The sequence below is a fragment of the Culex pipiens genome, chromosome 3 (assembly GCF_016801865.2).
Source record: "Culex pipiens pallens isolate TS chromosome 3, TS_CPP_V2, whole genome shotgun sequence".
In the NCBI taxonomy this organism is placed as follows: domain Eukaryota; kingdom Metazoa; phylum Arthropoda; class Insecta; order Diptera; family Culicidae; genus Culex; species Culex pipiens.
This window is the reverse complement of record NC_068939.1, coordinates 61160345-61188324: the sequence shown is the minus strand read 5'-3', so window position 1 is coordinate 61188324 and position 27980 is coordinate 61160345. Positions and strand designations below refer to the sequence as shown.

General features: G+C 37.7%; 1 protein-coding gene across 1 annotated transcript; it reads right to left on the bottom strand.

The window, feature by feature from the left end:
* Window positions 1-11: 11 nt before the first annotated feature.
* Window positions 12-27604, bottom strand: LOC120414441 (protein cueball). Its single transcript, XM_039575627.2, has 4 exons — window positions 27138-27604; window positions 5661-7179; window positions 1494-1782; window positions 12-1437 (listed from the first exon to the last, which is right to left on the bottom strand). Exons 1-4 carry the CDS (start codon window positions 27226-27228, stop codon window positions 1297-1299), a joined length of 2040 nt encoding a protein of 679 aa, XP_039431561.1. The 5' UTR covers window positions 27229-27604; the 3' UTR covers window positions 12-1296.
* Between the last annotated feature and the right edge of the window lie 376 nt (window positions 27605-27980).

Sequence of the window (27980 nt, the reverse complement as noted above, 5' to 3'; positions counted from 1 at the left end):
TACACTGTACACACATCTCATATAAATATAATTTCAACTTGCATACTATTTACAGCACTCGCACTATCACTCTCGTGTTTTCGTTTTCTACATAGTATTTTAAATCTATTTATATTAATATCACATTTCTCATGTGGATATTAAATATAAAGTCTTTACTGTGTTCCCTCCCGATTGCCTAACACTACTGCTAGTTTTATTTAAGTATTTCCTCACGGACGTAAGCCCCGCCTTTTTTATCTACACTCTAGCTATAGGAATTCTCTTACACTGTTGTTGTTGCTGTTTCTGTTGTGCGCAGCACCGTACCTACTACTAACAAAAACAAAACAAAAAATTGGGAGTATGGTGAGGGTGTAATAATTTTGCAGCGAATTAAGTTTTGCCTAAATGTTACGATTAAGTATGACCGGGCATCAATGGTATGGCATTTGCGGTAAGCACAACTAAGCTACGCGCACACAGTAAGTAACCAATCCGAAAATGACAACACAAAACTGAAAGCAGTCTATTAAGGGGTTTTAAGTAAATTTAGTTAGCCTTTGCGTGATTTCTGCACCTAAACTAGTTTTTTTTCTTTTCTTTTTTATTGATACAATTTACTATTGGCTAGAAATGGATAACAAAGCTCTAAACGTACACAGGAACTATTTAAAAACAACTGAAACTAACTAACGCACGTTACTTCTTTACACAGGGAACTCTTCAGGATTGCTCGTTCACGGTAAAAATGAAAACAGATGTTCGCTGCCTTGATAAAGTGAAATCCTTCTTTTGGCTAAAAGTTATACACTGTATGTGTATGTGTTATTATTGGTAACATCCGGGCAGCGTTTGCGCTTTCAACGGTTCTAGAGGCTATGGCTGTGGTTTGTCTTTTAGTTGCTTAAAGTTTGGGCTTGCTTTCTTTGTGCTCTCTCAATTTGTGTTGGACGAGTTTCAGTAGCATGTTTTGTACAGATGATGATGAAGTATTTGAATCGACCTGATGAATTACTTCGAGCACAATTGTACACCAAAATTCCTCGAAACGGATCGACAATCAACCGCGAGAGCTCATCTGATGAAGCATTATTGATCCTTTTTTTTCCTAACTTACAAACTAATCACATAAATTAGGTTTTCGCACTAACTACTGCTCCTAGGATTAGGGAGATTTCAGATTCCTTGGCAATGCTGCTGCCAGCCGCGCTTCTTCTCTTATTTTCTTCTCATTAATCGCACTTTTATAGCTGCCGCTGGAGAGAGAGAATGGTACTACTGGGGGGCCACGGGACGGTATCATCCACCACGTGATCAGGGCAGGTTCTTGTCGCCACCTGCGCAGCTCGGCAGCTTCCGGTACGAGCCGGCAATGTTTTCAATATCGTCCAGCAGGTACTGCTTGTCCTCGGCCTTCGAAGACGACTTTTGCAACAGGTTCGTGTCGAAGCATGGCTGCAAAAAAAAAATCCCGAATTATTTATCACCTAAAAACATCGCGCACAACGCACCGTTTCGCACACGTTCATGTTGCAGCAGTTTTCGATCGTGATCTCGCACTGGGTGGCCGGTCGCGACGTCATCTGGGTGTGGTTGCTGGTCACCTTGAAGCGTTTGGTGATGCGAGGGCGGCCCTCCTCGTAGAAGCGTCGCACGATCAGCAGGATCACCATCAGGATGAAGAGCGAGGCGGCGAACGCGAGCGAAGCGTACACGACGGTCCGGTTGAAGGAGTTTTTGCAGTAGCTGATTTGGGGCTCTACGAGCTGTTGTTGCTGCTGCTGAGAGGATAGTGGTATTCTAAGGAGGAAAGAAAAAGGAGAAAAATGTGAAATTGTTATTTTTTTTAATAACTGGTTCAAAGCACCAACAACCTTCAAAAATGGTAAAAAAACAAATTCAAGCCCTCTTTTCAAAAAAATTAATCAAAAAGCAGTTCCATATAAAAAGAACACAACACAAAAGCGCTCGGATCAGGCTTAATTTTGGACATATATGTTTTGTTGGATCATTATATGGTGACCTAGGCCATGTTAGGATGAACCAAATAAATAGATTTCAACAGATTTTAGCTAATTTGGTCGCAAATAAAAGGTATTTGTTAGATTTTCAAGGAAACCCAGTTCAAAGTTTGAAAAATTTATCCTAACGTGTGTATAAGTCGTATGAAATGTTAAGATGCCTTTTGAAAACATGAAAATATGTTTGAGCAATTCCATGTCAAATAGGGAATCGATTGTCTCTAAGATTTTAATGAAACTTTGTAGACATTTTGCCCTGGGTGCAGAATAGTTGTCCGTAAAGCGGCCTCAATTTAGAACTGTCAAAGTGGAACCAATTTACTGTTTGAAAAATGATACCAAGAAGTGGCAAGTATTGTAATCGATCTATGATTTATTTTGTCAGGAATAAAAAAGTCGAGGGCGTCGAGCTTTTGAGGTATTCGAAGTCAACATTTTTTTAGAAAAAGGTTGTAATCGAGATTGGCATAATTTGTCGCTAACATTTAAATAAGCGCTATGTCTCACGCAAAACCTATGTTTATGAGGTTTTTTGAAATGTTAGCGACGAATTATCAATAGCTATGAATGGCACCAGCTAAATAATATTGAATAAACTTACTCCGATATTATCACTGCGCTTCAATGATACAAAATCACGGAACTTCCATTCGGTTGCTCTTCAGATTCATAAAATTCCGCCCACTTCTGACGCAATTGTTCGTCACGTGGAAAACAAAGATTGACTCTTTTGGCCGCCCATCATTTAGTCTACGAACAAAAAAAGCGCAAAGCACTTAATTTTTCAGCGAAAACTTTAAAATCAACAGATCCAAAATGTTTCAAAACAAGTCACTTCAGCAGCAAAAAATATGTCACGCTTGAGCTTGAACATAGCCTTCTACTTTGTTTATGTTTACAGCTGTAGTGCAGTTGTATTAGTGAAGAGCAGTGGGGATCATTCGGAAATCACGTTACGCATTCTGTCTTTTCAGCACCCAGATTTTGCCCTACGCAAAAATGGAGGCAGTTGCACTCTAGAATGACGTTTTAAGAAGGGTTTCAAAAAAATATGTTTGTATTTCGTAATTTGAATATTGCTGTATCTCGAAGCCGAAGTGGTCAGACAAACTTGTAGGAAATTTGAAGGGCTTTCTGGAAGAAATAAACTCTCTGCTTCTATGAGATTTTTTGGTTCTAAGTTTAATAGTCAAATTTGCAGTTGAGCCCACGATTTATTTTGGTTTTTTTTTCGTGGAATTAGCCTAAGATGTTACAAAAAGAGAAAGGTACATAAATCATTTACTAAAACTTTTTTTTAGGTACTCAAATAATCATATTTTTTCGAAAAATTTCATCTAAAAAAACATATTCAAAAATAAGAATTTTTGAAAACGGGTTTTTTAAGTTCATTAAAAAAGAACCTAAAAATTCCTCAGTGTAATACCCACTTTACCCAAGACACCAAAATTCGTTATCAAGATAAAGATATTTCGTCGCCGTCATGCTAACTTGTCGTACGTGCATATAAAAGTAGTTTTAATCTTGTCGTGCTATCTTGTCACTCCCTGAAAATTGATGTAAGTGCGACAAAAGGCCAAAGAGATTTCAGGTCAGAATGCGTTTGACGCACGTACAAGCTAGACTACCGTAAACATGTGTAATTATAACTCGGGACTCCAGCAACCAACTTCAACCAAACTTCGGGAAAATGCACAGAATGGTCAGCCAAACCAAACGTGTTTGTTATTGTTTACATTGCGTTCTCTCGTTTTTGTTTATTCAAGGTCAAACATTAAAACGTGTTTTTCTCGGAATGTTAAAATGGCAGGAGCGATAAGATAGCACGACGACGTCGATTTGAATATCTCTTAACCCTCTAACGCCATGGTAGAACCAATGCACCAAGCCATTGAGATCGAATTACTCGGAAATGTGACTAATTTTCAACTGCTTCCTTTTACACATGTTTAGGAAACATATAACCAACTTTCATCCACTTTGATGAAGTAGTTCCTACACGTCTTCGGTGTGTGAGTTCGACACCTGCACTCGTCAATCGCCAGTCCAGCCAAGCTATTTCTGAGATATTGGACCAGAATTTAATAGGGACCTACATAGGGAAATGAAATGTTCTGGGAGAAATTTCAAACACCCAAAGTCATTCAAATTTAAGGTTGAAAAACTTGTAGTTTTTCTTTCGTGCTTGCACTTTTTTATGAACTTTTTTTATGCACTTTTTTTAAACATAACAAAAATTACCAGATTATTATCAACAACAGTTTTCCAATACTTGTAATTGTTATAAGTCTCGTTTTTTTGCCAAAACAATTTTAAATTGATTCCAACCTTGTTCTTGCATGATCTTGTTGCTCGATTGGAACCCCGATTTGACAGTTCGATTGGAACCCTGAGAGTGACATTTCGCCTCTCCATATAGGCTCTCTAGAATTTAACCATTTATTTTTTTTTAACATATAAAAACCCTGTGCGCTAGATGGTTAATATCCTTTTTATATGGACAGTTGCTAAAATTGTACGGAAACTTTCATGGACTAACTTATGATGAAAAAATATCGCTTTCGATCGTGGAAAATGTACATACATAGTTTAATCCAAATTAAAAAAAAAAACTTACTTAATCCACCTATGTGGTTGGAGCCTTCCTCACTTATTACCAACAATGGCTGGTATGAATGAATTGTAAAAATATTTCATCTATTTTTTAGATCCGGAATAAAAAAGTACATAAATATCACTTAAGTGGCCATACCTCGAGACAGGGTTGCCAGATCTTCAATGTTTTGGACTCGTTGGAAAGGTCTTTTGATAATCTAACCAACGATGGGTTGGATGGTGGATCCGGACATAGTTTACATACATTTAAATGAGATCCGGATATTGGGGCGGTGGGGGCAGTCCCGCCCGTGTGGATCAATCGGACCGCGCACTGGACTCACTTTCCAGAGGTCGACGGTTCGAATCCCGCGGCGGGCGCTCTAAAATTCTTTGTGTAAATATGGGTATTCGGCGCCGTCGCTCCGTGCCATACTTTCATACCCATTCTGCCCCGCACCCTGGAAAAGTAGTCGAAAAAACTTTTTTTTTAAAGTGGCTCAAAAACAGTGGCTCAAAAACAACATTGAAGGGTACATCCCAAAGCATAAGCCTACTACACTGAATTCATAAGTATTCATGTTTTTCTATGGTTTTTGGCGCATTTTACTTAGGCGGGCCATTCTGCCCCCCCTGCCCCTATGTGAAGCCAAGTTTTTTAGTAAAAATTAAATAATTACAGTAATGTTACTGACCAAAATGTTTTAAAAACATCAATAAATTTATTGAAATTTTTTTGGTTTACATTTTATGTCTTTTTTCGATCTGCGGTTCTTAAATTCAAAATTTGCAAAAAGTCTTAATTTGCCCCAAAATTGTCTATCGAACGCTATGTTGAACGCAGAACTTTGCGCGATGTCATCACAGTCAGCATGACATCGACCATTGAACAAAGCCTGTAGATTATTGGGTTGACGGTTCCTGCAAAAATAGAACTGGAGCGAAGTCCATCCACCGTAGCAGCCAGACAGACAATTTAGTTCCAGGCTTACTAAAGGCTCTGCTAACCTCAGCGTTTGACGGTAAATTAAATCCATTTCGATAAACAAAACCCCCACTCACCCATCACAGTACGGCTGCAGCTCCGGGTTCCCGGTGTCCAGCGAGCAGAACCGCTTCGGAATCTCGCACCGCTTGCCCGTGTACTCCGCCCCGCAGCGACACTCCACCAGCATGGTCTCGTTGTTCAGCACGCACTTGCCATCGTTCAGGCAGTAGTTGTTGCACGTGTACTCCTCGCACCGTTCGCCCCGATAGCCCACGTTACACTGGCACTTGGGCGAACCGCCCTCCTCCACCATGCACCGCCCATTGTAGCAGTAATCCGACGTGCAGATTGCGGTCTCGCACCGTTTGCCGCTGAAATTCTTCGGACAGGCGCAGGTTGCCGTCGCATCGCTGAAGGAACAGTTTCCACTGTTGAGGCAGAAGCCGTCGCACTTGCTGCGATCGCAGCGTTCTCCCTCGAACTTGGCGTCACATTCGCACGTTGGCCGGTTGTCCCGACCGATGACGCACTTGCCGTGCACGCAGTAGTTGTTGCAGATTGGGATTTCACAAAAGTTGCCCTGGTATTCGGGCAGGCAGATGCAGCTGTTGGTGTTGTGGTTCAGGATGCCGTTGTTGAGGCAGATGATCATCTCGGGTTTAGTCGAGGTTGGTTTGTCTGCTTGGGGCAGTTCTCCATCGGATTCGCGCTTTACGTTGTCCAGGATTTTGGCGATCACCGACTTGCAACTTGGGTTGTTGTTTTGGTGGTTTAGCAGAAGGGCTGACTTGATGATGATGGCCGTGGGACGGTTTCCCCGGTAGACGACGCGACTTTGGGTGGAGTCTGATTTTAGCGTTTCGTGAACTTCGCCGACCTGTTGGTCTACCCAGTACAGGTACCGGCTGTTGAGCGCAACGTGCGTCGGCGCCTTATCGTTCTCGCTGATAAACGTCTTGACATCTTCGACCTCCAGGTTTACGCTCTGGATGCTGAACGCGCGGCCAAACTTTTTCTCTACCCAGTAGATGCGATTGCTGTAATGGTCGACGGCGATTCCCTTCGGTTCGTACACGTCTTCGGTGTGCGAGTTCAGCACCTTGCCGGCCATCGTCGCCCGGACCACGTTGGACGTTTGCAGGTAGCTGTTGGTCCAATACAGGTGCCTCCTGCACTCGTCAATCGCCAATCCAGCCAGATCGTGATTGTCCTCCACCTTGGTAACAGTGCTGATCAAACTTCCCGCATCGGTTCCGTTTCCAACCTTATCGACCTCAACCGAATAGAGCGCATGGGTTCCCCGCTCCGTCCAGTACAGCTTCCGCTCCAGGTGGTCAAACACCAGCCCCGTAATGTACGACGTTTCGTCCGATTTTGGCAGTAGTTTCGTCACTTTGTGATATTCTTCCTGGGGATTGGCATCCAGTGAGAATATCCGAAACTTGGGATCCTTTAGATCGCTAAAGTACAGCTTTTGCTTCACTTCGTCGTACGCGAAGGCCGAAATGTGCTGAAACTGGTGGCCACCGGACGAGACCTGGGTCCAGTTTTGGTCGAAGAACAGTATGCCGCTGTCTGTTGTGATTATGGAATCTAGAAAAAAAGAAAGAGCTTATTAGTTTAAGATTTTCCAGCATTTAATTCTAAATAAAAGTATAATTGAGAAATTCTCGTTTGTTTGGCGTTTAGGTTGAAAAAAAATGAAACCATAACCGTCTAATCACACAGAAAAAAGTTGTATTTTGGATGGTTGAAAGTTTGTTTGGTTGAATATTAACTCTTTTTTGAGTAATTTTACAATAATCAAAGCATTTAATTTAAACAAAAACTTGGATACCAATCTTGTGAAAATGCAAACGAATTACAATAAGTCACGCAAAAAAACTGCTTATCGTCCGGCGATTTGAAACAAAACGATAAGATTACGCAAACAGCTGAACCGCCAAAGACAACATCAGATAGCCACGCTCCGGTTTAAGCCACGCCGGGTTATGCCTTCAACAAAATAGATTATATTTCATGCTCCTAGAAATTTATGCCACCAACCTGGCGGCAACAAAAGTAACAACGTGGCCTCCGATAGATATCAACGCACTGCAGAAAGTCACGTAGCCAGTTTTCACACGCGAGGAGCCTTCGCCACAAATAAGTTTATTTTTCGGAATTTGTCGACATCAGGTCGATGTTCCTATGGAAGGTGACCCGCGTAGACCAAAAACCAATTATTTGATTGGTAACTTTGAGTCTTTCAATGTAGTAAAAATAAAAACACTCGAATCGCAGGATGGAAACGCCAGACACTTGCCAATCGTTAATAGATTAAGTTTACGAAATAAGTGTGGCGTGTTTAATAAATAGATTAGGCCGCGTGAATTTCAAGAGTGCTCTACTATCAGTAGTACGTGGATTATTTTTAGGAGACGCAAAAGGCGCGCGATGTACTTTCCATTCTCGCCGTCACACCGGACATCGTGTCTAGAATGTTGGACAGCAAAGAACATAAGCATGGGCGGGGAATTTCACGAGATGATTGATTTTGTTTACGGTTCTGATAATCTTGTTGCATCATAAGAACCTGTTTATAATTTAACAACAAAATAAGAAGAAATAAAAAAAGTGGAAGTTGATCCATGACCGCCAAAAGTGAGCGAGTCATTCTTCGTCGTAGATTTTTTTTCTCATTATAGCCGCCTATATTAGCGGGCAATGTTTTTGAAATTATAGCACCAATGACGCATTCCATGGCGAGATATCAAATTTAAATTCTTTTCAACACACCCTCCTTGAATAGCAATGCGAATTAGAAGGAACAACATGGAGAAGGATAGCATTTAAAAAAATGTAAATTAACAGATATATTTGCATTTTGTAAAATATTCTTACTGAAAAGTAAATTGAACTGATAATCTGATTGTTTTGCTTACGAGTGTAGTGAGTGCAGTGTAGTTTCGAAAATTTGGAATTAATAACATTATAGAAATACCGTTAACTTTTTTGCTTCTATTCCGTTCATATTTGTCAGCTATTATATTATAAAAGAAACATTAAAAAAAGTATCTGCTGTGGTATGTGAGCAGCCCCTAGTATTTTTAAAATAAATAAACCTGTATTTAAGCACAAAAAAACATGATTCACGCATGTGAACAACAGATTTCCAATAACATAATGAAATCAAAACAATTATATTCATTTTTGTAACGTAATTCTAAAAACAACAGAGGTATACAGTCTGCAGGGTGGCCACTCAAGTCGGAAATTATTAATACATCCCAGTCACGACGTTCTAGCAGAATTCAAGCAGAGTTCTTACAGAGCTGGATATTCTTACAGCATTCTAACAGAAATGTTGTTAAATTTTGCATTATTTTATGAAATTCTATGTAATATTACACCATGAAATATGTAGCTCATCAGTATGAGAAATCTACTTGACCGAAATGGTAAGGTCATATATGCGTTATCCTTTTCATTATTCATCGGTCTGATGGCCGAGCGGGCTAAGGTGCCAGTTCTTACTCTTAGTGCTGGGTTTGAATCCGGTCGGTTGCATTTCTTTTTGTGTTTACAAAAGAGCCAAACATACAATATCACACCCTTTTGAAATGTTAGTATTGATTTAAAAAAATGTGTAAATACACTCAAACCTCGATGGTTTGACACCAACTGTTCTGGTCTGGTCAAACGAACGGGGTCACTTTTTAGTTTGACACCCCTTTTACACGGAGTTCACACATATTACATAACGTTTGTTTTGATATTGTGCGTGAGCGCCGTGTAAAAAGTGACAGTTCGTCACTTTTTACAGTCGACTCTCTGGTTGTCAATATCCAAGGGACCGTCGAGGAAGAGAATCATCAGTTTACAGAATGATTTGAAATGAAGACTCGATTGAAAATATTTTTTTCTTGATACCCAACTATGGGAGAGAATCATTGCAACGTCAATCAAACAAAAACAAACTAATGTCAAACACCCTTCAAAGCTTTGTTTCGCAAAGGAAAATGTGTATGCAAGCCATGCGAAAGTGAAATTATTGACAACCGGAAGAGATTTTTAAAGCAATCAGAATCCAAGGATCCAAGTCGAGGAAGAGATCATTCAAGCAAGAGAAAATATTGAGGAAAGAAGAGAATCGAAGTATTAAGTTTAGAGGGACTGACGAATTCATCGGTAAATAGAGCAATATTGATATCGAGAAGATCGACAGCCAGAGAGTCGACTGTAGTTTGACTTTGACCAAACTTAGAAAACATCAATTTACCTGGTTTTAAACATTTGCATGGCAATATCTCAACAACTAAGGGTCGTGTCAACAAAGATAAAAAAAAAAAAACAAAATATAGCGAATTTTCTCAGCTTTTCAGAAATATTTTTTTCAAGGGTTGGCAAATATTAGCACTAATTTAAAAAATGAAAAACTGCGACTATTTTCAAAAAAGTAACCTGAAAATGGCTATCGAGAAATTAAAAATAGAGATGTGAGCCGATAACATGGAGTTAAACTTTAGCAACTGTCATGGTAAACTTCACAGAAGCTTGACAGAAAGTTTAACTCCATGTTGCACTTTTAATTTCTCGATAATTTGAAAACGGTGCACTGTATCAAAATTTCACTTAAAGATGCACATCAACCAGAGCTTATGCACCCAAATTTTTGTTACAGACATTTTAGTACCGTAAACCGGGGTGACTTTGATAGGATTTCAATTAGTTTTTAGCATATTTTCCAACAGGTAAGGTTTTTCTCAAGATTGTTATTTTTAAAACATGTACTGGGGTAGACTGCACAAAGTCCATGCACTATTTCGGAATAAAAGTTTTTTCAATAATGTTTAAAAAAATAGTAACGTTAAAAATTCTTAGTTTTAATTCCGGGGTGACTTTGATAGTCATAGTTTTTCTTGTTAAAATCTTATTTAAGATGTTCAAACTTTATTTGTACCCTAAATGTACCATCACTAAAGTAGCTGATATAGTTTTTAAGAAAAAAAAAACAATGTTTATATTTAGTTAACTAGGTGTATAAGCTTTTAAGCTAAATACATATAAATTTAAGGTAAAATTGCTAAAAAGTCGAAATTTCGCCTAAAATTTGTTAAAACTGGTTTTGTTTATAAAATTATCGATTTATTTTGCATTTTTTACAGAATTTGAAGCACGAATCACAAGTTTTCGCATTTTAGATGAAATTTATTTAACTGAAATTGCTTATAAATTTGGAGATTTTTCTAAATGGTGTTTCAAAAACACATATTATTTATTATTTACAAATTTATTTAACCTTCTCCTAGTGGAAAATTGTCCAAAGAATCCGAAAATGCATTCCGTTTTCCGATTAAAAATCATGTTCATTGAGAAAATCATGACACTTTGAGAAGTTTAAAATAATGACTTTCATCAACATTTTCTTAACTATAGTTAAGGCCGATGAAAATATTTAAAAAAGTTTTTGTCCCTCGGCCCTGGCCGAGGTCAAGGGGGGAGCAAAAAAATAAAAAATATAAAAATTTAAATAACAAGCCATAGTCTTCACATTTAAATGGAAAAAGTGGTTTAAAAATTTAAATAACAAGCCATAGTCTTCACATTTAAATGGAAAAAGTGTTTTAAAATACATTTTACACTAGTTCAGTTGTTTTGCAATCTCTAGTTTTCAAAAAATCTAAGATCTGACAAAAATAAAAATTGTATCGAAAAAAAGGATTTTGCATCGAAAATTTTCTAAAAAATTTAAGATTTTTTAATAAACCCAAACATGCTAAAAATGATTTTAAACGCAGAAGAATGTATTTTAATTTGATTTCAGCTGGTTGCACTTGAGTTTTCATTGAAATTTTGAAGTTTATTGTAAAAATATTTTTTTTGCCCCCTGATTTTTCGGGCCAATTTTGAAGAGGGGAGGGGGGAATAAAAACTTTTAAAAATATTTGTACCAGCCTAACTAACTATTTAAACTTGTTAAAATTTTATGAAAAGTTCTTTGAACACTTCTCTACCACGGTCAGTATGTTTCTAAACCATTCCTTACGTATTTTAATTGTACTCTTCATTTTGCGGAAAAATCGCAAACCTATCAAAGTCACCCCGGCTATCAAAGTCACCCCGTTTTACGGTATCTTCAAAACTACGGGTACTATCGACATATTTTTTTTATTCATCCCCTAAGTAAGTAATTTACAAAAAAGTTTGACTAATTTTACAATCCCGTTGTTGCAGGGTTGGGTCCGTAAGTTTGACAATTTTGGAATAAAAAGACAACTTCCTTCATTGCTGTGCCCCCCCCCCCTTTTTGATTGCAAATTCGATTTTACATAGAAACATGAAGTTGAATATTTTATGCGATCAATATTTCGATTTATTTAATTAATAGTAATTTATAGCTCAGTCAAAGATTTTTTGCCCGTTCTGGAAATTTCTGAAAAGTTGGCAATTGATGTCCCCTAAAAAATATCAGATTTTTTTTTAAATTTAGTTTTAGTGACAAAAAGTGAAATTCAAAAATGATTTTTTTTTCAGTGTAGACCTTATCCATATCTACAACATTGTCAACGACACCAAATCGATCAAAAATTCTCTCAAAAGATACAGTCTTTCAATTTTCATATATCATTTTTGTATGAAAAAAAAAAACAAAAAAATCAAATTATTCGCTCTACAGCATTGCCTTGGCGTTCTCGATTGCGAGATTCCTACTCGAAACTAAGTGTCCGAAGGCTTGATTGTTGAGGCAATTGCAAACCTCTTTTTACACCTTAGCTTCCATCCACCCCGGGATTCGAACTGACGACCTTTGGATTGTGAGTCCAACTGCCTAACAGCGACTCCATCGAGGCAGGACCCAGGGAGACGACTCGCCTGCACCTGGACTGAGCTAATGACCTAACCTTCTAGGTTAGACCGGGGCCAACATTCACTTCCCCGTCCGACGGAAGGCGTGATCAGACAAATCTCGTCTCGAAAAATGCCACCGGGACCGTCTGAGATCGAACCCAGGCCGACTGGGTGAGAGGCAATTACGCTTACCTCTATACACCCGGTTTGTTTAAATCCGTAAGAAAAAAATGTTCCAAATTTGTGGATTTCAAGGGTTTTCTTTAAAAACTTGATATCTGGAGTTTTTTTTTTTGAAAAGGTGCAATAAACCAAATTTTCAGTTTTTGCTTTTTGGGTGTTTTTGAAACCGCCTTGAGTTAGGGGTATTAAAAACACCCAAAAAGCAAAAACTCAAAATTTAATTTTTTGGACCTTTTCAAAAAACCCACCAGAATAAAAGTTAAAATTTGAAGTTGTTTGATACAGCATTCAAAAGATCGCGAAAAACTTTCAAATGAAGGTAAAAGCGAATCATTAAGTTCAATTATCATTTTTTGTGATTTTTTGAACATTGGTCGATATGTAAACTGTTCCGAATATGAGGGATGAGTTGAAACCTTTTTAAAAATTCTTTAAACATTCAAATTATAACAAACATCCCTGTTTCAAATTTTAAAGAAAATATTTTTTGAGAGTGAAAATGTCTTGTTTTACGAACAATAAATAAAAAAAAATAATGTGGTTAAATGTTTAATGTTTTCCTTTCAAATGAAAACAACACATTCATTTTGATTATAAACTAGACTATTCCATGTTTTGACTGCATCAAAAGCCCAAAAGATTGAGGCTCGATCAGAAAATTACGATTTGAATGTTGTAACGTTAGAGGTGGATTGACCATTCAATGCTTGGAGCAAACCCATAATAAAAATTACCAGTAACGGTTTTTTATATAATTAATTTGTATCAGCAATTTACAATTCAGAAGCGTTCTCAATAAACATGTTTACCTCAATATTGTTAGAAAATTCCGAAAGCATTTTTGAGCAACCTGATATGATTCAACAAATTCTAAACAATAATATCTGGTTGGGATTAACAAGCCTTTAATAAATTCCACAGTTCAATAACAGGATCAGCACCTCAAGCAAAATAACCAATTTAAACTGGTTTAACCAGTGTTTAGTAGATTCATAACGGATCCGCTGCCGCGTGGGTTAAGATTGATAGACACCATTAGTGAGATAGAGGATACAAACAACAAAATTCACTTTACTATAGTAGAAGCGGAAATTAAAGGTATCACCATGCTAATCCTCCAGTCAGCCTGCGAGTTCTGATTCTTGCGGGGCATTCCTTGTACCTTACTTCCCTGTTGCTCGAAGAGTTCAACAGACAGTTAGATTTACGCGGCCGCGACTCACAAAGTCACGAAATCGACAGGTGCGTTCATTAAGCCGCCGCCGCCGGTGAACGCTTCTCGAACTGGAGCTTTGATTGGATAATGGTGAAATAAACCTGCCTCAACACAAAAGAAGCATTTAATGAAAACGTGTGTCTCTTAATTTTTTTTGCGGGCCGGAAATGAGCTCGGAAGTGTTGCAAGTTGAACGGTTTTTTGGCGCGCGCGAATGGCCTTGATCGTGAATCGCGTTTGTAAAAGTGACCGGTGAGTTGGCACAACTTGCATCACGATGAGTTGGCCGTACAAATATGGCTATCTAATCTTGCTTTTTAAACTCTCTTGAATTTTTACGATAAGATTTTTGCACGAGTGGCGCCAGGAGTACAGAAGGGCAAACACAAATATTTCCTAATCAATGCATAGGGGCTAGAAAAATGATGATTTTTGATAAAAAAAATTTCCAATTTAGAATAAGTCGTAGTAAATTTAGTCCAATCATGTCCCACAGTGCCGATGCACCCTCTCACGATCTCCGCGAGCAAAAAAACTCAATTTAACCGTTTAATTGCGTTAAGAATTTGATCGAATCCACTCACAATTAGTAAAAGAAGCATTCTTTGTTGTTCTCTTTAGCCGGTTCAATGGCACTCTGTAGGCATGAGTTGAGCATGCGACTCGTTGTCTAGAGCCTTAATTGCTGCACTTTACCAGCCACCGCCGGCAAGTGAATGGTCGAGCCTTTCCGCGACATCATGACATCCCGTGTGACAGGTTCTCACGACCTGTTTGGGTTTGAGTCGTGCCTCCACAATTTAACTGTGTTTGACGTAAGATTCATGCAATCTCATTCGCTCGATCGAGTTTAGTACATATTTAAATTAGTTTTAGGCACATTTCCGCAAATTCAGAGTAAGAAGTTGAAACTTTGCGGAAGCATTCAGTAGTCGGCGGACACCTGGTCCGAGAAATTGCACCACAGGGAAGTAAGAAAAGGTAGACTTTGTTCAATACGGTTGGTGCAAAATTGGCATTGTTATTTTTTGAAGAAAATCTGATTCACACTATCGATCGACATGAGATCCGGCACGTGTAAGGAATTGGTTTGATTGACACTTTCAATTGATAAGATAGCTAGAAATTGTCAAAATTTATTTCATGTATGAGTCACTAAACGAGGCATTTTTATTACAGTTTAAAAATGCAGGTTTTATCAGTATTTTATGTTATATACTGTGTAAGCAATACAGTTTATTTGCTCGATTTACCTTCAAAACAATGCTATTTTTTATTTGCAATAATTTGTAAATTATCTGAATGACATTAAACACCTTTTAAATTGAACAAATTGCAGTTAAAAGTGACGGTCACTAAAAGCCACATCAGCCATTGCCTTCACTTCAAGTGTAAAATGTTTAACAGTAGGGCAACAAAACAATTTGTTGAATGTATTTTCAGGCAAATCCTTTTAAACACATTAAAGTTTTAGAAAAAAAACGAAATAACATAAGTTGTCACAAATTTGCCTCTTTTCAAGAAAAAAAAGTACATTCGCAATGATCCTTTACCCTATTATTGAAACACAGCAGACCGCTGGTCTCCGTTGCCATGGTCACAAAGTCAAGTGCTGCACCATGATCGTGAAAATGATCCCCTGCAGGTGTGTATTACACCGGGTAAGTACAGTTAAAAATATTAAAATTTAAAGTAACATAATAGTAAGGTAAGACTGTCAATTTAAAAGTTTTCTTTTATTGTGTTTTTTAAACACGGTTTGAAGCACCTTTCTTGAAGCGTGTGTACACGTGTGGCAGATTTCGTACAGTGGATAAGTATCGCGCACTAGTATGAAATCTCCGATAAGCAAAAACAAAAAAAAAAGAAACAAGTTGTACGTCAGTACACGCGAGTACTTAGCAACTACAAATCTAGAAGAGCTTAGCACAAACAGAGTTACCTAATGTGTTGGGCGCATGTAGTTGTAATCGAACTGTGTTTTTTTTTTTTTTTTTTTTTTTTTTTTTTTTTTTTGGCCCACCACAATCCCCCACACCAAAAAGCTCATTATTCCAGAGCCCCCTGGTTATGGACGCAAACTAATTTCAGCTCGAATTCAAAATGATAATAAAGCAATGTAATAAAAAAAATGAGCTGACTTTACTAGGATGTGCGGTAGTTTAACTACTATTAACTTTTAGGATGGTATCCCAGTGGAAGCTACTTCCTTTTAAGGGAACCACAACAATGTAATGATTTGTTAACGCTATTGACGGGTTAATAAAATTAAATGACGATTAGTTGAAAGTTTCGTTTAATTTTTGTTTATAATGTTGTTTGATTATTTTTGTTTGTTATTTTTAGCACATTTAATTTCTAAAGAAAACCAAGCAGTAAAGTCGTGAAATTCTACAAAATTGGAGTCCCACTAGATTGGGAATTCCAACTGAATTACCCATTCAACTTTTTACTCTCCAAAAGGTCCACTCTGACTGCTTGCGAAAAGACACGTAATTTCCAGTTTTGGTTTTGCCGGCAGTCAGTTTGTTGTTGTTATTGTTGTTACCCGGGGTATTTTCTGTCTAGACGATACAGTCAGAGCAGCAAGGTAAGGTTATCTTAATGTATGCAACAGGTAGCTATCAGGACAGAACGATTTGCGTAAATTATACGGACTGATTCGTTAGCAACGATTAGATTTTTTTTACAAATGATAGATTGAAGGAAATTTTGAAACAAAATTATGTAAGGCCGTTGCAAATATTTTTCAAAGTTTATGTCGCCCCCCCCCCCCCCCTGAAAAAAAAATTCAAAAAACTTCAAAATTTCCATGAAATTAGAAGGCTAATTAACTGAAAACAATCTAAAATGCATTTTTCTGCATTGATAATCCTATTTAGCATATTTCAGCTTGTTTTGCATTTTTATAAAATTCCAATGTACAGCATCGCAAAAAAATATTTTTCGCAAAAAATAAAACTTTCGTCAATACTTAGATATTTTGGAAACTAATGATGGCAAAAAAAACTGGACAGGTGTATAATGCATTTTAAATCACGTTTTTCATTAAAATGTTTTAACCATGGCTCGTAATTCCCCCCCCCCCCCCCTAGACTTTAGTCAGAGTCGAGGGACATAAACTTCAAAAAATATTTGCAACGGCCTAAGTTAATTTGTAAGGATTATGCCTACAGGCCCCACCAAAGCGAATGTCCATAGAACAAGGGAATTTTTGGAACCAAATTATTTAAAAAAAGAAAGCGGTAGGTTTTTTATGTTACTGTGGAATGAGCACACATGACCAGAATGACAAAGACCAATATTACTGCCGCTCGAAGCTAGTCCGTGCCATATGTAACTTCGTCAATTTTGAGGTAATGATGCAGTTCGGTTCGAATATCAGAAAAACCAATAAAATTTAGTACTTTGTTCTAGAAAACCGGAGAAAATCCACTTTTTCGTAAAATTCTAACACGTAGCCTTATGGGCGGGACAAATTTGACATGCGTTTTTCTCGGTTCGCTGTTTTTACATATGGGACGGACTCGATTAGAGCGGCAGATTAGATAACAATCAATTTCGAAAAATCTATATATTCTTTCATTTCATTTGTCATGTTCAGTATCAAAAACTATGTAGTTTGTCAACCATATTGCAAAAAACTCGAAAAATTCAAATGCCCCCCTTCGGAACACGTCTTAGGGCAACGGCCACTCCAGGTTGTGGCCAATTCAGTCAAAATGTCAATTCAAGACGTGGAGAGGGATTTATTCGTAAGAAATTATGTTTTACCGGCATGCATAAAAATAATTTTATTACTGCCCACCATTGAAAAAACGGCTAATATTAACTTTTGGCAAAAACGAGATATTAGCAGGTAGAGGATGTTCCAACGCATCTTATGGAACTTGAATTTCACTGAAATAGGTAGTGTTTAGACTTGGCTGCCGATGTGAAAAACCAAACGGCTTGGCTGCCGATGTGAAAAACCAAACGGCTAATATGCCACTCTTATGGGAAATTGCCTTGACGGAGATTTTGTGACTAACACTAAAACGCGTTTTTCTCGGAATACTTGATTTGGCATAATAGCCGAATTTTCAAATATGGGCAGATTAGAGCGTCCAATTTCCCGGGATCACAAAATTCCCGGGAAACGGTAAATTTTCAACAAATTTCCCGGGAAATCCCGGGAAATTAGAAATTGATCAAAAATTGTTCTTAACCTGGTTCCGATTAATATTTTGCAACAAAGTTGTATATAATAGATACTTATATGGTCAAAATAAGTGTGAGGATCAACCAATGCCTTGACTGCTTAAAAAAAAACAAGCAACTTCAAGAAAATATAAAATTTTCCTAAATTTTTAAGCTGTCCTTCTGTTTGTACATAAAATCAAAAACTTTTTTTTTTCGTTAAGATGCAGGTAAAATGAATCCATGATCCAAAACCATAAAATTGCTTTTAAATTTGTTTCTGTGATCAGTTTGAGAGAATATGATAACGAATAATATTGATAATCAAATTGAAATGAAAAAAAAAAATAATGAAAATAATAAGTTTTTCTTGGCAAATATTTTTATTCAGAACAAATCTTACTGGTTTGAGCTTATGAATAAACAGATAAGCATTGAATTTACCTTGAAAATCAGCTTTTCACTTGAAATACCATTTTAATGCAATCACAAATATCACAAATATTTGGAGCGAGTTTTGCCTTCCTCACCTCACTGAGGAAAGGCTATAAAATCACTCGAAAAATGAACTTCTTAAATAGGCCTCGTAGACCCACCTTCACGTATACCTACCGACTCAGAATCAAATTCTGAGCAAATGTCTGTGTGTGTGGATGGACGTAGATTTTTTTCTCACTCACTTTTCTCGAAACTGGCTCGACCGATTTTGTCTGGATCTGTGATTTTAGGTCCGTCTACAGGTCCCATAGGTCATATTTTCATACCATTATGTTTATTAAAGTACTTCAAACGTTATGCTAAAAAGACGATTTTGACTAAAGTTCGCAAGATTGTAAAAAGGGTGGTTTTTGTAAGAAAGGCCGTAATGCTATACATTTTTAGACATGTATTTGAAAGACCTTTCCAACGAGTCCAACCGTATAAAAGATCTGCTAACCCTATAAAAAGTTATTAGCACTTTTTGGAGATCGGATCTCAGATATTTTGATGAAAACGTTATCCGAATCTTTCATGCGATCAGAAGACCTTTCCAACGCGTCCAAGACATTGAAGATCTGACAACCCTATCAAAAGTTTTAAGCACTTAAGTGTTATTTATACACTTTTTGGAGGCCAGAGCAAAGATATTTTGATGAAAACGTTGTCCAAATATATCATGCGATCTATCTTTGGATAGGTAATTAAAAGACCTTTCCAATGAGCACGAATTGGATTGGAGATCTGACTACCCTATCATAAGTTGTAAGCACTTAAGTGTTATTTACGCACTTTTTGGATTTTGGATAGCACCCTTTAAATGTGAGGAAGGCGCCAACCACCTAAGAGTGGATTAAGTAACGTTTTTGAAATATGTTTGCATGTTTTGGGCATCTTTTTTAAAATATAATATTTGTATATGAAGTACTTTTTTAATGTTTTTTTGATGATTCAGCCTAATAAATGTATTCGGCTAAAAGAATTTTCATTGCAAAAATAGTAGTTTAGTAATTTTATATTCAAACCTCATACGCCCTTGGTATGTCTAGAACTTCACAAATTTTCAACTTTAAACTAATTCCTCGAATACTATTAAACAAATTGACCTCATATTTCTTGCTCATCGCTCTTTGAGAAATTTAATGATATCAATTTAATTTTTATCCAATTTGGTCATGGTGAACAAAAACATTTTTATTCCGTATTACCGTAAATTTTGTTGCCCAATCAATAAACAAGATCTATTCCCAGTTGTGAAAGCATCAAAAATTAATATCATCTGAAATAAACCCTGACATGATATTTTTTGAACAACTGATGAGTTGAATAAAACAGTAAATAAATTAAAATAAAATAAATGGAGTTTTTTCTTTATTTTTTTTGTGATTAGAAAAAGTTTACCAAAAAGTTTAGAACATGTATACTTCCGCATAAACTTTGGGAATTCCTGGGAAGTTTACAAATGTCCCGGGAAACGTGAATTTTTTTTTTGAAATCCCGGGAAGGAAAATTGGACGCTATAATAAAAATATATAAAAACTAAAATATTCTATCGGTTAAAATTGCATTTTCATAAAGTTAAAGTTTTTGATTTTTTGGGATTATCGATCTTTTAAAAAGTATATTGTTATAACAGATTTGTAGATAAATTTCATACTTTTAAAACCCTGTATAATTTGTGAATCCGTTTTATTTGTCGAAAGATGTTCTGATCTTAACACAACTATATTTAGGATGATTTTTGAGTTACATCAATGGTCTCAGATCATCAAGGTCACTGAAAGTCCTTATATAAAAAGATGTTGAATATCTTTTGACAATCGAGACGGGTTTACTAGCTTTAGGGAGGGGTTTTAAAGTCAAGAACTTTCTCTACAAATCTGTTATAGTTAGGACACTTTAAAATCCTTACTATTTAAAATTCTATTTTTTATTTATACAGATTCTGATTCAGGCCGGTAAAAAACAATTTTCGACTTATAATGCTCCAATTGGATACCTCGGCTTATGATAATTTTTTTTCAGACACGCCTTACAATTTTCACGTCTAATTAAAAAAAAACTATTAAATTTGCTATTTCAAAATACATAACAAAACCTAAAGGTAGACTGATTTTCATAATAAAAAACAATAGTTTATATTAAAACTATTTCGGTCAGCAAAACCCAACCAATAATTACTAGCGATTGGTTGCGGTTCCTCGCCCATCAATCATTAATCGCACAAACGCACTTTACCCTCCACAAACCTCACCGATCACGATCGATCGATCGATCGATCGAGGGCTAATTTAGCTGGCTTCTAGAAGCTCGCCCGAAGCCAACCGACCATTGCAACATTGAACTCGTAAAATACTGCAGAGTCGGAGTAAAAAGCAGCAACGGTAGCAAAAATATAAAAAAGCAATAAACAATTGGCGGCGTTTATTTCTTACTTTCGCGTTAAATGCACAGAAAAAAAATGTTGATGTCAAAATTTATATATTTTGCTCAAGTAACGATTTATTGTTAACAAATGTTTGACTACAATTTGACAAAAATACAAATAAAATACTATTATCGCAATTAGCAAATTGAATTTTTAAATTTATTTTTTCTTGGTGCCGAATCAACTGGCACAACGATTGGCTCCGGACGCAGGCAAATTTGTGTTGCAAATTCCCACCCAGAAGAACCTCAAGACACGACAGACTCTCATAATTGACCGTTGGGCGGATTGCGGACTCATGGCCTTCTAATTGAGCATATTGCCATGAGTTAGTTGGGTTAAACGAATGAATGACAGTTGATTGGGGGCTTGGTTTTAGATTGATATTTAGATTTGAACAGAAATTTTAAAGTAACTTTAACGTTGTTCTTTTGATATTTTTTTTATATATTTTTGGCTTCAAACATGTCGTCAAAACACAATATCCATCCACATAATTCACCGCTTCAACATTGCAGGTTCATGCGCTCTTCCCCTTACTGTTCCAAACCAAAACATAGCCAGAATTCTCCACGCGTCACGTCTCCAGTTCACCATGCTCTCGGCCTGCTAAACGAAAAAAAATTTTGAGAAACCGAGAGAAAGAGAGTAAACCGCCAACGTGCTCCGAGGGTAGAGAAAGCATAGATCTCTATACGCGAAGTTTGGTGTTTGGTTGGACTACGTGACTGTTTGCTATGCTACGATGGCGGCTGCCGTCGTCGTCGGGTGGTGTAGTCTTTTTCAAAATCGACCACAGTGGGCTGTGCACCGTGGGAAAGTGCAGTGCAAAGCAGCACAGCAATGATTGATGATTGCGAACTGCATCAACAGGTGCATTCTTGGGTGCATTTTCGTTTCAACCTAGAGGGTCATTCTAAAATAATAAAAATATAGAAAATTAAATTACAATTCTAGGTTTCTACATTTGGGAGCGACAAAACTTTAAAAAAATATTAGCAGCGGCCTTATTACAAATAAGCATCAAAACAACTAAAACATCAACTAATGTTGCACTAAATGTGATTTGTGAAGCTATTAGGAGTGAAATAATTCATTAAAAGTAGTTTATGCAACAAGTTGCAAAAAGAAGATTTTTTCAGCACGAGTCGTACATTGACGAGTGTTGAAAAATTTAAGTTTTGCAACGAATTCCATACAACATTTTTAGCAATTCCGAAAAACACCCTTTGAGTGGAATTACAGGTCAAATGTTCATGTATTTTGTCAATTAATCGTTCAAATCAAAAAAATGTTGAAAAGTATTACTTTTTAAACCATGTGCTGAAAAGTTCAACTTTTCAGCATTTATTTTGAAAAGTGTTACTATTTGATTTTGTTATTTTTGGTACAGAAAAGCAGACTTTCTCATCGTTCAAGAATGACAGGAAAAGTAAGTAGTTTCACGAAGGAATTGCATACATTGTTTTTATAAGGCAAGAAAAGGGTGGTCCATTCTGCCTCCAAGTGGATTTTAATTTAATATTTCCACTACCAAGCCTCTAAATGATTTGAAGGTTCCGTTCTTGTTTGTTTACCTTGATAATAGCTCCCGGTAACATTCTAAGCACTGAACTAACTTTTTCAAACTATTTAACTTTTCAGAAAGTTAGTCATGTAAAGAAATTTACATTTTTGCTCATAGTTCAAAAAATACAATGAATTTAAACAATTTTCGGTTTGGTGATGTTATTTGACGCCTTATGGTTGGTCTAAATCCATTCTAAAGCCCAAAACCAATGATGGTCCATTCTGCCCCCCTGCCCCTACTTGATATTTTTGGTTTTTTTGAAAGAGCACATGATTTTTGTCTGCCTGTGTGGATCAATCGGACCGCGCGCTGGACTCACAATCCAGAGGTCGCTGGTTCGAATCCCGAGGCGGACGCAAAAAATTCTAAGTGTAAATATAGGTATTCGGTGCCCTCTCCCCGTGCCATACCTTCACACTTAGGAGACCCGGGAGGCGGAGTCTTGTCGCAAAAAGAACGATACACACCTGTGGATCCGTTGACAAAACCGCAAGGTTTAAGAGGGCCACATTATAAGGTGTTACGTCGATTCCGTTTTTACATGATTTTGAACCAAACTGCATGATTAGCTCAAAAGTGATGAAAATGTTGCGGGCGATTTTTTTTTAAAGTAAGTGCTCTGATTTGACTTAAGGGGTTACATACATGTCAGAGTTTGGTGAGAGCACACACTTTATTTTATTTAAAATCTGTTTTCAGGGCATTAAAATTTACCCGGGTTCGTCCTATCCGAAATAGGTTGGTCTAGATCTAAAAATTTGTTTTTTTTTGCATTTTTCACAAAAAAACACATTAAAAAAAACATGTCTTCGGAGCGGCTTAAAAAAATTAACATAGCTTTTTTAAGGTGATTAGTTGGACTTTTACTGATACATACATTTGAAAAGCATTGCTGAATAGACATAGGGATCAAATTAATATTTAATTCGCTAATTTGAAGGTCTCAGGAGAGTCTATTCAACTGAAAATGTTTTTTTATGGTTTTCCGTATGTTTTAAGTAAAATATTTAAAAAATGTGAATATTCTATATATATATATATATATTAGGGTGTTTCAGCCAAACATAAAAGTTCTCAGAATCAAGCAAACCGAGGTTCCCCTAGTAGAGGATACCCATAGGGACTCTCATGCCAAATATCAGCCCATTTGGTTGAGAATTGGCCTGTCCCCAGCGGTTCAAAGTTTACATGTAAATTACTATGGGATTTTTATGCTTTTCGTTCAATCGTTCCTACAGGTCTGGGGACAACATGGATTCACTCGGAATAAAGACAGGTGTGTAGGGGATTGTCCAATGAACACATTCCAGAAGGAATTAGGCTTGTCCATTCTGTCCCCAAGGTGCGCATTGGATCGACGTCCGGTGTCTCCAGAATCATCGATTCACCCTTCAAATGTACGCATTGTCCTTAGTATGCTATGACGGCTAGGAGAAAATTACGACGCCCCATGTCAGAAGGTGAACACGTGGCAGAGCATCTATTCGAGTTTTGGCTGAGAAACATTCTTTAAAGTACTAAAATTATAATTATTGATGTTCCTGGAAGAATTTCAACTATTCTAAATAAAGTAAAACGATGATTTTGTGTTAATAATGCAATCGATGCCTCTCCACGTGTTCATCGTCTTATATGGGGCGTCGTGGGTTCCACCTAGCCGTCATAGCATACTAAGGAAATGCGATGCTTTTGAAGGATGAATCGTTGGTTTTGGAGACACCGGACGTCGATCCAATGCGCACCTTGGGGACAGAATGGACAAGCCTAATTCCTTCTGGAATGTATTCATTGGACCATCCCCTACACACCTGTCTTTATTCCGAGTGAATCCATGTTGTCCCCAGACCTGTAGGAACGATTGAACGAAAAGCACAAAAATCCCATAGTAATTTCCATGTAAACTTTAAACCGCTGGGGACAGGCCAATTCTCAACCAAATGGGCTGATATTTGACATGAGAGTCCCTATGGGTATCCTCCACTAGGGGAACCTCGGTTTGCCTAATTCTGAGAACTTTTGGTTTTGGATGAAACACCCTAATATATATATTTTTTGAAATAATTCATCGGTTTTGGAAATATAAACAGAACTTAAAGTATACCATGCATCTCCATAGAAATGAATTCTCCGTATATTTTGGTGGAGTTCGGTGAATGTATGGAAATGCGCTATTTAAAAAAAATTAAAAATCATAAATGATCAAAACGGTAGAATGCACTTTAAACATTACATTTGCATTTGAGTATGAAGTTTCAACGAGAATGTTTTACTCTTGTAATTAACCTGGCCATGGTCTTCGTTTCGTACATACACTTATGGTACTTATGACCCAGAAATGTTTTTGGCTGCCAAAATTCGAAATCTTGACCGATTTTGGATGTCTTGGCCGCAAATGAAAGGTTAGAATGTTAACTTTGCGATTCCGACTGGCAGAACCGGTTTTGGGCACTGTGGCCACCGGGAACCTGCTACAACTGAAAAAAGTCCTTTTTGAGGCCCCGACTTTGAGGACCTGTATCTCCGGAACGATAACACATAGCGGGTTGCTTCCAGTTGCATTTGACGGGTAATAACCTCAACTTTAAGCTCCCGTAGAGATGATTTGTCAAAAATGGACACCGGTTCCGTTAACCCGGAACATCCGAAAAACATGATTTTTACAGCTTTTGTTATAAAATCAACACATTAGTCAATGTTTTCAACCGGATTTTATGAAAATCATTACATACGTACACTACATACTACTCCAGACTGTTTGAGAACGTTCCGGCCAACTGTGGCCAATCCGGAACCGGTTCCAGGGTACCACCAAAACGGTTCCAATAATGGTATCGCTAAAAACTCGTCATGCTGCATATCAAACTTCATGAAATTGAAAATTATGACCATCTAAGGTCATGCCGATATCCTCTGACTCAACCTGGTCACGCCGGAACCGGTTACCGGTGGCCACTGTGGGACACTTCCGGAGTATGCAGGGAAGCATAGCATGCGACGTATCAAACTTCATGAAATTACAGGTCCTCAAAGTCGGGGCCTCAAAAAGGACTTTTTTCGGTTGTAGCGGGTTCCCGGTGGCTAACCTTTCATTTGCGGTCAAGACATCCAAAATCGGTCAAGATTTCGAATTTTGGCAGCCAAAAACATTTCTGGGTCATATAGACCCGAGTACCATAAGTGTGACTTTTTTCTGGGGGGCACTTCCGGTGGCCACCGGAAGTCCATTTTTGGCTCAAATGTGTGTCTTGGTAAGATACACAAAGTCATAAAATTTCAGCTCTGTAAGTGCCAAAGGTCAAAAGTTACGATAACTTTTATCATGCTCTTGGGTCATATAGACCCGAAGACCATGCCCGGGTTAATATAATACAAAAGAACCACTGCCATTCTACGCATAATTGTCATATGTTCAAAAAAGGCAACTGAGAAAAACGCGATTGAAATGTTTTGACCGATTTCTGTGATTCTTCGCATAATTGTCCCGTAGGCCCTATTCGCCCTGTGTCCCTAATCGCCTCAGTTAGCAGTTTACCACTCTTATTTGTAAACAAGGCACAATGCTTCGTAAAACTAATGATGTCGTGAAAAATTCTTGATGGGACAGTAATGCATAGAAGTTTAACGATGGGACAAACAGACTTCATGTTGTTTTTACAGTTTTTCCTAGCAAAGTACTAATTTTTGTGGGTTTTTCTAATAGTATATGTCGAACTAAACTTAATCTTCCAAAAATTACATGGGCCAATAATGCGTAGCACGGCAAACTAGGTGTTAAAAATTCCTTATTTAATATTTTTTAATTTTTGATAATTTTAATGAATCATAAATTTTTATTTTTTCAATTTCAGGCACGATCCCAGCCCACAGTTCTTTCCATATGATCGAAAAAGGGTACACCAACCGGCTAAACTAAACGCACGTTCCATGAACGACGACGACCAACGGCGCCAATTTCGCACGACGAGCTTTGATCTCTCGATTGAAATCAATTCTTCTCAATAAATTTGCAAACCGAGTTCAGCGCCAATCGAGCACTCGGCTTAATTTGGGTGATTGTTTCGGCCAGTCTGACCTTACAATTCGCAATTCTGCACCAGTTTGAGTGCTCGAACTTTGGTTGATTTGGTGCAAGAATTTTCAACACAAATTTGCAAGATAACGTTGCTTATCAACCAAACGCAAAACACGATTAAAAATTATCGGTCTTTTTCGCTAAACGACACTTTCCACTGTACCTGTCCGCCCAGTGTTTTTGGAACCGTGCCGTGTGCGGTTCACCGAAAAAGGCTATACCCCGTAGATACACATTGTCGTCACAGCACAGTCTCGTAATCATGTGCTTGAGAGACTTTTACACCTTCTCAACCACATCGCCAGCTTTTCACGCAAGAAACACGCATTGCGAAATTAAGAAAAAGAGCGATTTTTTTTGTTGAGCCAGTGTTGTTATTATGAATATTTCTATCACTTTTAAACCTCGTTTTCAGGGTCAAAGGACACAGATATTTGGCGATTTTTGGTCGTGATTTCACTTTCGACGAGTCGATCACGTTCGCTCGTTGCTCACGTAAGATAAAGAAGGCGATTATTTTTAGATAAGCCAGTTCTTTTTCGCAAACCTCACATGACTTGACTTTGGTTTTTGGTTTGGTATTTGGCAAACTTACCCCAGTCGAGACCTGTGACATAACCGACTACGGCGAGCAGCGACAGCAGCAAACTTCTCGTGCCTGCTGGAACAATTCTTTCCTTCTTCATCGTTGCTTGGTGATTCCGTGGCAGTGCGGGTAATTTTTAGGGGGTAACTGGTCGTCACTCGGTGTGACTTCCGCTAGCAATGACCTACGTCGGACGACGACGGATGCACTACCTTCACAAAATCACTTTCTAAAAACTGGTGGCTAAACCTTAGCACCAATAACAAACCAAAACAAAACTAAACTAGCACGGCTCCTAATGCCGAATTAAGGACACACACTGGCCAAATCGCCACGGTTGATCGGTCGCTTTTATTTTTTGGGAGTGTGGCCAGCTAAGTACACCAGGTGGCGGTGAGTCGACGGCAGGACGACGGAACTCGCGCGAGGCACATAAGACTTGTTCGGCACTCGTAAATCGACTGGCTCGGCGGTGCACGGTACAGCGGACGAATATCAGACACGGGACTTTGACGGCTGTGAAATCCACGCGGAGAGGTTGGCCTGCTTGAGTCGTGTGATGGTGTTGAAGTGCCGGGTAGAGAACTGAACTGAACTAAACACCTATCGATTTAATACATGAGTCCTGTAAAAGAGAAAAAATATTCTATTTTAAATAAATATTTAAATAATATAAAAATAGTCACAATTACAATTGAAAAAAAAAATAAAATGAGCAAAAATAAAAAAAACCCTAACTCACTAACACAGACGTCAACAAACCTACCTATCCAACAAAACTGCCCAGAGCTGAGAGGAATATCTTTGCCATGTGCTTCCAATACTCTCTCGTTCTTCTCTTACTACGGCAAA